This window comes from Salvelinus namaycush, chromosome 1 (genome assembly GCF_016432855.1).
Source record: "Salvelinus namaycush isolate Seneca chromosome 1, SaNama_1.0, whole genome shotgun sequence".
Classification (NCBI taxonomy): Eukaryota; Metazoa; Chordata; class Actinopteri; order Salmoniformes; family Salmonidae; genus Salvelinus; species Salvelinus namaycush.
In genome coordinates, this window is record NC_052307.1 from 67,851,820 (window position 1) to 67,864,181 (window position 12,362).

The window sequence follows — 12,362 nt, forward strand, 5'->3', positions numbered from 1 at the left end:
CAACCTCCTGTGGTGTCCATATGGCAAAGGCTGGTGCTCCAGCCTTAGTTGAATTTCAACCTTTTGATTTTAATCATTTTAATTAAGATTGATGATTAACCATGTGACAATGATTTTGAGAAACCAAAATGTTATTATTGAAATGAAACTGTTCCATGAAAATGTGCACATAAATATAATCATAGCTTTCACGCAGATCAGTTGAAATGGTAGGATAAATTGTAAGCTTCCCCAAACTTGAAGCTCAAGAGCTTCCTTTGGTCTTTACTATAACACCCTTTGGAAAACATTGTGAACGTGCAAGAGTGTCCCCCTATGGATATCAAAGGCACGTCCGACTGATTTGTTCTAGTACCGGCCCTGCAGGACATTGCCCATTAACAGTGACAGCGCCCTGCACAGTTTGTAAATATGCACTCAGGCCTGCAAGCGCTCAACTTAACACTAAAGAAAATCCAGATTTTTTTTGTTACCATAAGCAGATGTCCGTATCTGAGGTGTCACACATTTATACATCTGTATACATTACCATCTGTATTATGAAACAATGTATAGCTTTGATCCCAGTCCACATCTGGGATTGGGACAAATTGGTTTGCCTACTAGAAGTGCTGTGATGGCTGGTTGACTTCTCAATTTTACGTTCCACTTTAGGGAAAGGGGGATAACTAGCCAGTTGTACAACTGAATGCCTCAGAATGAGTTATGTACAATTGATGTTGATGCAATGCTTTGTGGATCCTCCAGAAGCTTTAGATTTTTGAGATAGCAGTTGTTGTGAGACATTGTTGAGAGCTCCCTAGCCAGTCTTCTCTGTATGTGTGTATTGACCAGTACTGTATTGAGCCTATCTGTGTATTGACCAGCACTGTATTGAGCCTATCTGTGTTTGGTATATACACTGAGCATACCAAACATTTGGAAGAACTTCCTAATATTGAGTTGCACCTCCCCCTTTTGCCATCAGAACAGCCTCAATTCGTGTGACATGGACTCAAGGTGTCGAAAGCATTCCACAGGGATGCTGGCCCATGTTCACTCCACTGTTTCCCACAATTGTGTAAAGTTGGCTGGATGTCCTTTGGGTGGTGGACCATTCTTGATATAAACGAGAAACTGTTGAACGTGAAAAACCCAGCAGCGCTGCTGACACCTACTACCATACCCCATATAAATGCACTTAAATATTTTGTCTTGCCTATTCTCTGAATGGCACACATACAAAATCCATGTCTCAACTGTCTCAAGGCTTAAAAAACATTATTTAACCTCCTTCTACACTGATTGAAGTAGATTTAACAAGTCACATCAATATCGGATCATAGCTTTCACCTGGTCAGTCTATGTCATGGAAAGAGCAGGTGTTCTTAATGTTTTGTATACTCAGTGTATATCTGTATAAATATAGTTCTATATATTCAGAAGATTATGCATTATTATGAAGACAAGAGATTTAGGACTTATCAAAATGTAACAAACAGAGATATGCAAATCCTCCCATAAGTTGTTCACTGTTGGTGGAAGAATATAAGGGCGGCAGGTAGCCTAGCGGTAAGAGCGTTGGGCCATTAACCAGGAGGTCGCTGGTTCTGATCCCTGAGCTGGCAAGGTTGAAAGATATGCTGTTCTACCCTTGAGCAAGGCAGTTAACCCCCAAACAACTGCTCCCTGTGTGCCGATGACTTGGATGTGGATTAAGGCAGCCCCCCGCACCTCTCAGAGGGTTTGGGTTAAATGCAGAAGACACATTTTGGTTGAATGTAGTCAGTTCTAGGTATCCCACTTTCCCTATATTGAGGTAATGCAATACCAGATAATTACATGGTATTATTGAAAGCAGCGAAGAAATAAACATATTACTGATATCATCCTTTCCCTTCACCCTATCTGAATTCACCGGCTTTATTGCAAATTGTTATAGGCTGTGAAAATCCCTGCTGGATTAATAAATAAAATGGTGTGCACAACCAAATTACATGTTATTCAGAAAATTGGTATACGTTGGTATGATTATCATACAGATAAAATATAATGTCCTAACACTACCATATATAGGCCAACACATAAAGAGGAGACTTGTGAAGATCCATCGACATGAGGTATTGAATGTTGCCATCACCCCAAAGGCCTGATTTTAACATGGGGTTTTCATTTTCTATTTGTATTCGCTTAATCTTCAAATGTGATTCATAAAAAAAATTATATAGTACATTTCCTTTATGCTTAGGCCATACTCCATGGGTGTCATACAGTATGTAAAAATACTTATTGTTTAAAGACTTCATTGCTGTTTAGTGATCCCAATTCTGGGCACTTATGTTTGATTGATTGAACTATCCGCTATTGATTTAACAAATGCAAGCACTTACATAAAAAAATATATAATTCTCTGTTTTCCCCATACTTATCCCATTCTTATAGACATATGTTGAACATGATTGAGTCATGGTTAGCCAGACATGTCCATATAACTCTTACACATTTAGCCATTCTACTTATTTGTTCTTAAATGAACCTTCCTAAGCTAAAGAGAGCATATCATTTCTTTCACTTTTACAGTCCTTTTAGATCAATGTGCACAAGGATGTTCGAAGGCACTCTAGCGGAAGTTAGGAAGGTTGTTCTGATTCTGTTGCAATGGAATGGCAAGGCTACATGCTACAGCAGTTTAATGGGTTATCTGGTTTGAATGGACATTAAATTATATTTACAATTTGATGTTTCCTTTATTCAAGACACATTATGGAAATAACTGTTTTATCTGCATTTTGTTTGGTCTTAAAGTGTATTTCTCAACCTACTGGTTTGTTTGCCATGCCATTTTTGGACTTAAAATGGTTGAAATATACCCATTGATTTTTGAAGAATATAACTTAAAAATGACTCATGAGCTTAGTTCAACTGTCGTACCCCATCAGAAACCCAAATATAAGCTTGTTTTACTTCTTTGTTTGTAAATTATGTAATTGTAAATAAACACTGTATAGACTCAACATGATTAAAGCCTAGATTCAATCCGTACTGTGGAAGATCTGTGTTACAGAGAAATGAATATATCAAGGTCATTTTCGATTGAGCAAAACATATGCTGCATTTACCGTTAATGTGGTCTCTGCAATCGCTGGAACATTGCCTTTAAAACATGCATATAGTGGGCAAAAAGTGATCTGATTGAATCTGGCCCTTAAACGATCATTTTGAGCTCATGGATGGTAGGTCCTTACATCCATAGCTCTGTTTGTGAATTTGAGAGTGGTTACATTTCTCCAGCCCCATTTGAGAATTGCTCAAAGAGCAAAAGGAACATGCAGAAAGAAGCACATGTTGAAGTTGCTGTTGTTTATTAATACAAATGAGAAAAGAGATTCTCCACTACATTTATCATAGAAAATACATTCATTTTACAATGAAGGTATAAGAACATAACACTAAGTGTTGCCGATTGTAGAAATACATTGGCATGACAGATTTAATTAAAACGTAACAAGAAAACAAATTTGGACTAAAACATTCGATGTCATGAGGACAATTGCGATATCAGTGTGCATGTTGTCTCCCTAGACGTTTAGCGCCTTCTCCTGCGCTGTCTCGTCGTCCCCGGGGCGGCGGTCGTGCCTGCATCACAGTCTGTGACATGGCATCCGCACGACTCAACGTGGATGTAGGAGTGCTTGACCTTTGACCCATCAGGGCACATCAGCTCCACCTCTTTCTGGCTAGTGGTCGCCTCTTGGCAGCAGGAGCAGTAGTGCATCATGGTGTTCGCCTCTGCTGAGTACCTGCACATTCACAGAAACACAAGACAAGTTGAAAAGAGGGCTTGAATTCCCTGGGTTGTCTTGACAAGATGAGCACAGGAACATTAAATAAGTCAAATTGTCTCCTAGTTCATAAAGGGCACACTAGACCGTGAATAGATGATCACTAACTGGGGCCTGAATGACATTGACTAGTGCTGCATTCAGCATCTGTAGTACTTACATAGAAGAAGTTCCACAGTTTCCTGAGCAGGAATTGATCTCCACAGGCTCTGCGGTCGCACAGCCACTGATGACAATGCTAGTGGTGGTGTACTTCATCTCACAGACATTGCTGCGTTCTGTGCCTGGTCAGGGAAGATGCATCAAGAGTTAGGCTACTGTTTGGTATGACACAGATGAAGCAGAAACAGCCAACATATAAATGTTTGGCCAGTATGTAGTCACACAATGTTTCCGGTTGGTCTTGTTTAGGTGACATAGCATGCTATTATTAACCAGTAGATAGGTGGTTATTAGGAATGCTTTGGCTGGACGTGTTACTTACAGGTCTTGCAACATCCATTTGCATCTGTCTTTTCTGTGCCCTGGGGTGAAAAATAGGAGAGATGATTTATAAGTGGCAGATTGTATACATTATGTGAGCTCCCTTCCATTCTAAACGTTACTGAAACATCTATCGCTATGACCCAAGAGCGCTAGGAATGATAGTAACATTCTGAGTGAGAATGGAAAACAGTGTAACTGCAGTGTTGATTGTCCCCACGATGGAGGTGAGATAGGACAGAAACTCACTGGGACACAGTTCTCTGGGCTGAATGCAGGGCACACAGTCTTCACCTCCACTGGTATATATTGGCCACCAGTTTCCTCACATGTGTACTTCACACATTTGCCACCAGGTGGTGACCACGTTTCGTTCACCTATCGCAAAAGGAGAAGAGGATGTTTCAGATCATGCAGACAGATTATGCATCCTCATACACACGCTTGTCGTACTCACCTGAATAGTCTGTTTGGTCTTATCTGGCATAGTAACCACACAGCTTGTCTGTACACACTTCCCACAACACTGACCAGGTATGGACTGATACTGGAAGCCCTAAGACGAGGATGGAGAGCCATCATTGAATCATTGTTCACTTATTTTATAAGCATGCAGTAGCTTCCAGAGTAGGCTACTGCAAGTTTCTTATAAATATGTAAATTAATTGATCATCTTTGTAAGAGAGACATGACTACCTGTGAACATTTAGTGTCGCAGGAGATATTTGTGCACACAATGTTGTTGAGCTTGGTGCTAGGATCCATGATCGAGCTGCAGGTACAATTCTCACAAGTTCCTTTAGGAACTTCAGCACCAGGCTGGAGTGAAAGAGAGAGACAAAAGTTATCATCCACTATAACAGACTGTTTGAATAGAGGAGGGTCAGAGTGCAAAGGGAGCAGTTCTATAGTAGAATGTGACCAATTATGAGGGCAGCAAACAAGCTATGTGTGTGTGAATCTTTCAGAAGCTTGTTGATTTTCATTTAATTTCTTTGAAATGACTTATTCTTACCTGGTACTCAATGTTATTGTAGACACATACACTCTTAGGAACTGAACAGACACACATTGAGAAGGAATCAGTCAGTGATACCAGTGACTCATGTCAGAGTTAATACAAATGCAACCAGTGATACATGGGAATTACAAAGTCAATGAACTAACTAATCCGCTGATGAAGTAAATCAAGGGGACTTACCACAGGTATACTCTGGACAGCAGCTTGAGATGGACGTGCTTATAATTGCCTCCCACCCTGGCTGGCAGTCCATCATGACTTTGGGGCAAAGCAGTGCATCACACTCTGTTACAGAGGTAACCAATGAGAAGTGATTAAAAGACAAGCCGATAGAGGGTCAAATAACCCCTATGACCCTACAGAACACTTCAGATAATCTTGGTCTAGTACTGTATAAATAAGAGTTGGCTTTCTAATGATTTACTTGAAGGGTCTGCTCCATCACTCACCACATGTATATTTCTGGCAGCAGCCTTCTGTCTTGTTCACCAATCTGTATCCAGTCTCATTGCAGATGGGTATGGCTGGTGTGGTGCAAGTGATAGGCTGGCACTGGACAATCATGGAGTCCATGTCACATGTGCACTGCTGGCAACCACTCTCCCATGTATCACCAGGCTTAAGAAAAAAACAGGGTAATGTCAGGTCAATACAGACACAGAAAAGAGTAACTCAACTGTTTTTGTTCTGCAATGAACTGGATTTAACCATGGCAGTTAATATGAACCATCATTAGGTGAGAAGAAATGGGTTGGAGGTAGTTATTCAGAGATTAAAAGTTTTCTTCTGGTCAGTTCATTGGAAGGAATAAAGAGGCCAAGACCTATACTATGTCAATGAAAAGTATCCATCCAAGTAGGTAAGTTTCCCTGACTCACGTGAAATGCATCTCATGATATGTCTATGTGAGAATGAATATCTGGAGAATATTTAGATGGAGGAAATTCTTACCATTTTGGGGTTGCCATCAGGTCCTGTACAGCCTGAAAAATAAATAGAGGGTGTGTTTAAAAGTTTTATCTCACATGTTTGGCGTCAAATTCTTCTCACCTCCACATCAACACATTTTGTTAACTGTTCCATTACAAATAAAGCCTGTAAACCATGATTTATGATTAATTTAAGGTTTCAAAGTACAGAAAGGTCTAATTTTCATATTGATAGGTACCTGCAAAATGACCCATAACCCATTCTTACCACAGGAGACCACACAAGTATCAGAGTAGGTGCTGAACAAGACGGTTTTAGATGGACAGAAGCAACCCTCCTTTGTCTTATTGGTCATTTGGGTTTGATTGTTCAAATACTTCTCATTATATCTGCATACAAAAGAGGTTTGGGATTATGCAGGAGATAATTTATTTTTAAAAAGGCTCAAATTAAGGAAATTCATATAACATCCAATCAGACTGAAGCTTACCTTGTATTACATGTTGGTTCAACTGCTGGACCACATGGCATGTACACCTTAGTGGCTGGGCATGTATGCTCTGCAGGACAAAAATAGGTCACAGATATGCTAAACACCAGCAAAAACAATGTTTTAAGTAGCTGCCTATGACAAAAGTAGCTTCCTATGAATTTGTGGCATGACTACTATGCTTGGATTCATAGCTCACCACATTCTCCATCGGTGGACTTCCTCCAGTCAATGCAGATCCCTTTATTTGCACATTCAGATGCATACGCCTCCAGACTAGAGCAGCTAGAATTAGCATTGTAGCAGACATCTGATCTACAGGCCTGAATGAAGGCATCAGGAGAAACCGCTTTATGGCATTCCTCAAAGACCCTTTGAAATAAAATAACATAGAGAGTGATTTAAAGAGATGCATGGAGCGCAACCTTTAACTAGAAATGCCAATGGAACCGTACCTGTATTATGATAGAAAACAGGTGCAAATACAAGAAAATGAACATGACAGAAAATGTACATTACAATTAGGAAGTGAATTCTTATTGTGTTCTTGTTCCCTTTTTCAAACTTAGTTTGATATGTTCCTTACTTGCTGTTCATGATTTCACAAATGACTGTCTTGCAGGGGGTAGGGGATGTGCTTGGGGTTGCCGTGGCGGTAGTGGGTGGTGCTGTTGGAGGAGTTGGACAGTCCTGGTTTGGAATCAGCCACTGGCTAGCTGCGACTGAGCAGCTCTGTATCTGACCATTAGGTGACTGGCAGTCATTCTTCTGGGAATTATCACAGGTACCTTGAAAATATGGATATTAAGTAGGGTAAAACCTAGTTAGCAAGGACAAGTCATAGTTGTCGTAAGCAATTTCTATAGGTTGGTCTAGATAGGAGCATCTACTGAAAGTTTGAAACTGTGAAATGTTTATTGACCCTCTTTAATAATACTCACCACACTGGCCCTCTGTGATGCTTTGGAAGAGGGAGTAAGGAAGGTTGATGCTAAATGATGACCCCTTGTAAGACACCTGAACCTTAAGATCAGTGATCTCCAGCACAACCTCCACACCAGTACTTGTTAGAGCAATGTCACCCATTCTGTAAGCTGGGTAGATCCGTTTACTGTTGACATATACCTGCATTTGTGTAGAAATGAATACACATTTAGATGGTTGAGTCATGTGTTATCTTGAAAGTAGTAACATGACAATGTTAACCCTATATTTGGTTTTCATTTAGAGTTATGGGATTTAAATAAAGCATGATAACGCAGCAGCATCATTAAACAATTATGGATATTAATAAAAAGCAATCAGAATGATATTTTTTAAATAGTTACCACATTTTCTGTTGTTTCACCAGATCTCTGCTGGGTTAGAATCACTTCATAGGATTTGTAATGAATGATAAGGGACTGAGGACAGAATCCACTGTCAGCATTTCCACAGTAGTGGTTATCAACAATAATGGTAAGGTTGTATTTGAAGTTGATTTCTTTCACTAAGGTGTAGGAGCAGTTCTCCTGGAAATTGTAATATACTCCATCAAATGTCATGTAGTGAGATCCACCCCATCCACTGCATACACCTGCAACATGTTAAAATATGAGTTGATAATAATCTAAGCTATTGACAGAGGACACTGAAAACTAATGAGCAATAATGTCTTATTTTCATTCAGATTGTTGGGTTGTATGTTGTCACTTACATTCACATTCATATGTAAAGCAGCATCCAGTTGAATCATAGACCTTGACAGGTGGACGGCCATTCTCACACTGTAGTGGCTCCACTGGCTTGCATTTTACTGGTAGCTGGACAACAATGCTGTCCTGGCATATTGCTGTGGTACAGCTATTCAGCTGCCAAGATTCTCCATTCTGCCATTGATTTGATAAGGGAAAGCAATTACTCAAACATGCACACACAGGGTTGAACATACAAGCATTATACCACAAAGACAAATATACCCATTCACCCATTTTATTATTAAAAACCATATTAAAAATACCTTTCTTGGTGGCTGAACGCTAGTGCAGTCTGGGGAGGATTGAGTTGTTGGTGGTGTGTTCGTGGTCTCTTCTGACGTTGTGGGAGAAACAGTGGGTGGTGTAGAGGAAGGACATGGATTTGATTCCACTTCAACTTGGCACGTTGCTTTGCAGTAGGCCGTGAAGCACCACCCTGAAGCATCGGTCACATTATACACTAGGTTCCCTGATTGTTGAGAAAGGCAAGTGTTAGAACATTTCATTTTGCAAATGAAAGTTAATTGAAAGATTAGTGAAATGTAAGTTATTTTGATTGTCTGAATGACATTTATAACATGTTACCTGGTAGATACTGTGTCCCATTAACATTGCAAATGCACTGGCTGGTGGTGACTGCTTGTGATGTTGGTGTAATAATCACTTGTGGCGATGCTGAAGGATTTCTTGTTGTTGATAATGGGCCTGTGATGACAACTGGCTCTGTTGTTTCTGAACTTGTTGCTGAAGGCTGTGATGTTGAACTTGAAGTTACAATTATATAAGTTGTAGACGATGTAGTTGGGCCAGTGGTGACTTCTTTGGGTGGCTTTGTGGATGTAGATGGAATAGACTCTGTTGTGGTTTCTTCAACTGTTGTAGTTCCACCTGTGGTAGGTGTAATTTCCTCTGCATTTGTGGTGGGTGCCTTTGTTGTTGTGGTTGAAATCATTGGACTGGAAGTAATGCCAACTGGCCCTGTTGTTTCTTCCCCTGTTGATGTGGGCTGTGGTGTTGAGGTAGAGGTTTCAACACTTACGGTGGTGGAAGTGGTTGTTGGGCCAGTGGTGACTCCTTTAGGTGGCACTGTGGATGTAGATGGAATGGTCTCCGCTGTGGTTTCTTCAACTGTTGTAGTTCCACCTGTGGTAGGTGTAATTACCTCTGCAGTTGTTGTGGTTGAAGTCGTGGGATTGGAAGTAATGCCAACTGGCCCTGTTGTTTCCTCACCTGTTGATGTGGGCTGTGGTGTTGAGGTAGAGGTTTCAACACTTACGGTGGTGGAAGTGGTTGTTGGGCCAGTGGTGACTCCTTTAGGTGGCACTGTGGATGTAGATGGAATGGTCTCCGTTGTGGATTCTTCAACTGTTGTAGTTCCACCTGTGGTAGGTGTAATTACCTCTGCAGTTGTTGTGGTTGAAGTCGTGGGATTGGAAGTAATGCCAACTGGCCCTGTTGTTTCTTCACCTGTTGATGTGGGCTGTGGTGTTGAGGTAGAGGTTTCAACACTTACGGTGGTGGAAGTGGTTGTTTGGCCAGTGGTGACTCCTTTAGGTGGCACTGTGGATGTAGATGGAATGGTCTCCGTTGTGGTTTCTTCAACTGTTGTAGTTAAACCTGTGGTAGGTGTAATTACCTCTGCAGTTGTTGTGGTTGAAGTCGTGGGATTGGAAGTAATGCCAACTGGCCCTGTTGTTTCTTCACCTGTTGTTGTGGGCTGTGATGTTGAGGTAGACGTTTCAACAATTACAGTGGTGGCAGTGGTTGCTGGGCCAGAGGTGACTTCTTTAGGTGGCACTGTGGATGTAGATGGAATGGTCTCCGTTGTGGTTTCTTCAACTGTTGTAGTTCCACCTGTGGTAGGTGTAATTACCTCTGCAGTTGTTGTGGTTGAAGTCGTGGGATTGGAAGTAATGCCAACTGGCCCTGTTGTTTCTTCACCTGTTGTTGTGGGCTGTGATGTTGAGGTAGACGTTTCAACAATTACAGTGGTGGCAGTGGTTGTTGGGCCAGTGGTGACTTCTTTAGGTGGCACTGTGGATGTAGATGGAATGGTCTCCGCTGTGGTTTCTTCAACTGTTGTAGTTCCACCTGTGGTAGGTGTAATTACCTCTGCAGTTGTTGTGGTTGAAGTCGTGGGATTGGAAGTAATGCCAACTGGCCCTGTTGTTTCTTCACCTGTTGATGTGGGCTGTGGTGTTGAGGTAGAGGTTTCAACACTTACGGTGGTGGAAGTGGTTGTTGGGCCAGTGGTGACTCCTTTAGGTGGCACTGTGGATGTAGATGGAATGGTCTCCGTTGTGGATTCTTCAACTGTTGTAGTTCCACCTGTGGTAGGTGTAATTACCTCTGCAGTTGTTGTGGTTGAAGTCGTGGGATTGGAAGTAATGCCAACTGGCCCTGTTGTTTCTTCACCTGTTGTTGTGGGCTGTGATGTTGAGGTAGACGTTTCAACAATTACAGTGGTGGCAGTGGTTGCTGGGCCAGTGGTGACTTCTTTAGGTGGCACTGTGGATGTAGATGGAATGGTCTCCGCTGTGGTTTCTTCAACTGTTGTAGTTCCACCTGTGGTAGGTGTAATTACCTCTGCAGTTGTTGTGGTTGAAGTCGTGGGATTGGAAGTAATGCCAACTGGCCCTGTTGTTTCTTCACCTGTTGATGTGGGCTGTGGTGTTGAGGTAGAGGTTTCAACACTTACGGTGGTGGAAGTGGTTGTTGGGCCAGTGGTGACTCCTTTAGGTGGCACTGTGGATGTAGATGGAATGGTCTCCGTTGTGGATCCTTCAACTGTTGTAGTTCCACCTGTGGTAGGTGTAATTACCTCTGCAGTTGTTGTGGTTGAAGTCGTGGGATTGGAAGTAATGCCAACTGGCCCTGTTGTTTCTTCACCTGTTGATGTGGGCTGTGGTGTTGAGGTAGAGGTTTCAACACTTACGGTGGTGGAAGTGGTTGTTGGGCCAGTGGTGACTCCTTTAGGTGGCACTGTGGATGTAGATGGAATGGTCTCCGTTGTGGATCCTTCAACTGTTGTAGTTCCACCTGTGGTAGGTGTAATTACCTCTGCAGTTGTTGTGGTTGAAGTCGTGGGATTGGAAGTAATGCCAACTGGCCCTGTTGTTTCTTCACCTGTTGATGTGGGCTGTGGTGTTGAGGTAGAGGTTTCAACACTTACGGTGGTGGAAGTGGTTGTTGGGCCAGTGGTGACTCCTTTAGGTGGCACTGTGGATGTAGATGGAATGGTCTCCGTTGTGGATTCTTCAACTGTTGTAGTTCCACCTGTGGTAGGTGTAATTACCTCTGCAGTTGTTGTGGTTGAAGTCGTGGGATTGGAAGTAATGCCAACTGGCCCTGTTGTTTCTTCACCTGTTGTTGTGGGCTGTGATGTTGAGGTAGACGTTTCAACAATTACAGTGGTGGCAGTGGTTGCTGGGCCAGTGGTGACTTCTTTAGGTGGCACTGTGGATGTAGATGGAATGGTCTCCGCTGTGGTTTCTTCAACTGTTGTAGTTCCACCTGTGGTAGGTGTAATTACCTCTGCAGTTGTTGTGGTTGAAGTCGTGGGATTGGAAGTAATGCCAACTGGCCCTGTTGTTTCTTCACCTGTTGATGTGGGCTGTGGTGTTGAGGTAGAGGTTTCAACACTTACGGTGGTGGAAGTGGTTGTTGGGCCAGTGGTGACTCCTTTAGGTGGCACTGTGGATGTAGATGGAATGGTCTCCGTTGTGGATCCTTCAACTGTTGTAGTTCCACCTGTGGTAGGTGTAATTACCTCTGCAGTTGTTGTGGTTGAAGTCGTGGGATTGGAAGTAATGCCAACTGGCCCTGTTGTTTCTTCACCTGTTGATGTGGGCTGTGGTGTTGAGGTAGAGGTTTCAACACTT

At 42.1% G+C, this 12,362-nt stretch overlaps 1 protein-coding gene across 1 annotated transcript; it reads right to left on the minus strand.

Moving 5' to 3' along the window:
- Positions 1-3,507: 3,507 nt before the first annotated feature.
- Positions 3,508-9,433, minus strand: LOC120052703 (intestinal mucin-like protein). Its single transcript, XM_038999770.1, has 19 exons — positions 9,067-9,433; positions 8,745-8,950; positions 8,442-8,613; positions 8,074-8,321; positions 7,687-7,870; positions 7,332-7,533; positions 6,945-7,117; positions 6,746-6,815; positions 6,523-6,644; positions 6,277-6,308; positions 5,775-5,943; positions 5,506-5,610; positions 5,320-5,360; positions 5,001-5,123; positions 4,762-4,860; positions 4,554-4,682; positions 4,306-4,345; positions 3,982-4,105; positions 3,508-3,779 (listed from the first exon to the last, which is right to left on the minus strand). The coding sequence occupies exons 1-19, from the start codon at positions 9,431-9,433 to the stop codon at positions 3,566-3,568; spliced, it is 2,820 nt and encodes a 939-aa protein (XP_038855698.1). The 3' UTR covers positions 3,508-3,565.
- Between the last annotated feature and the right edge of the window lie 2,929 nt (positions 9,434-12,362).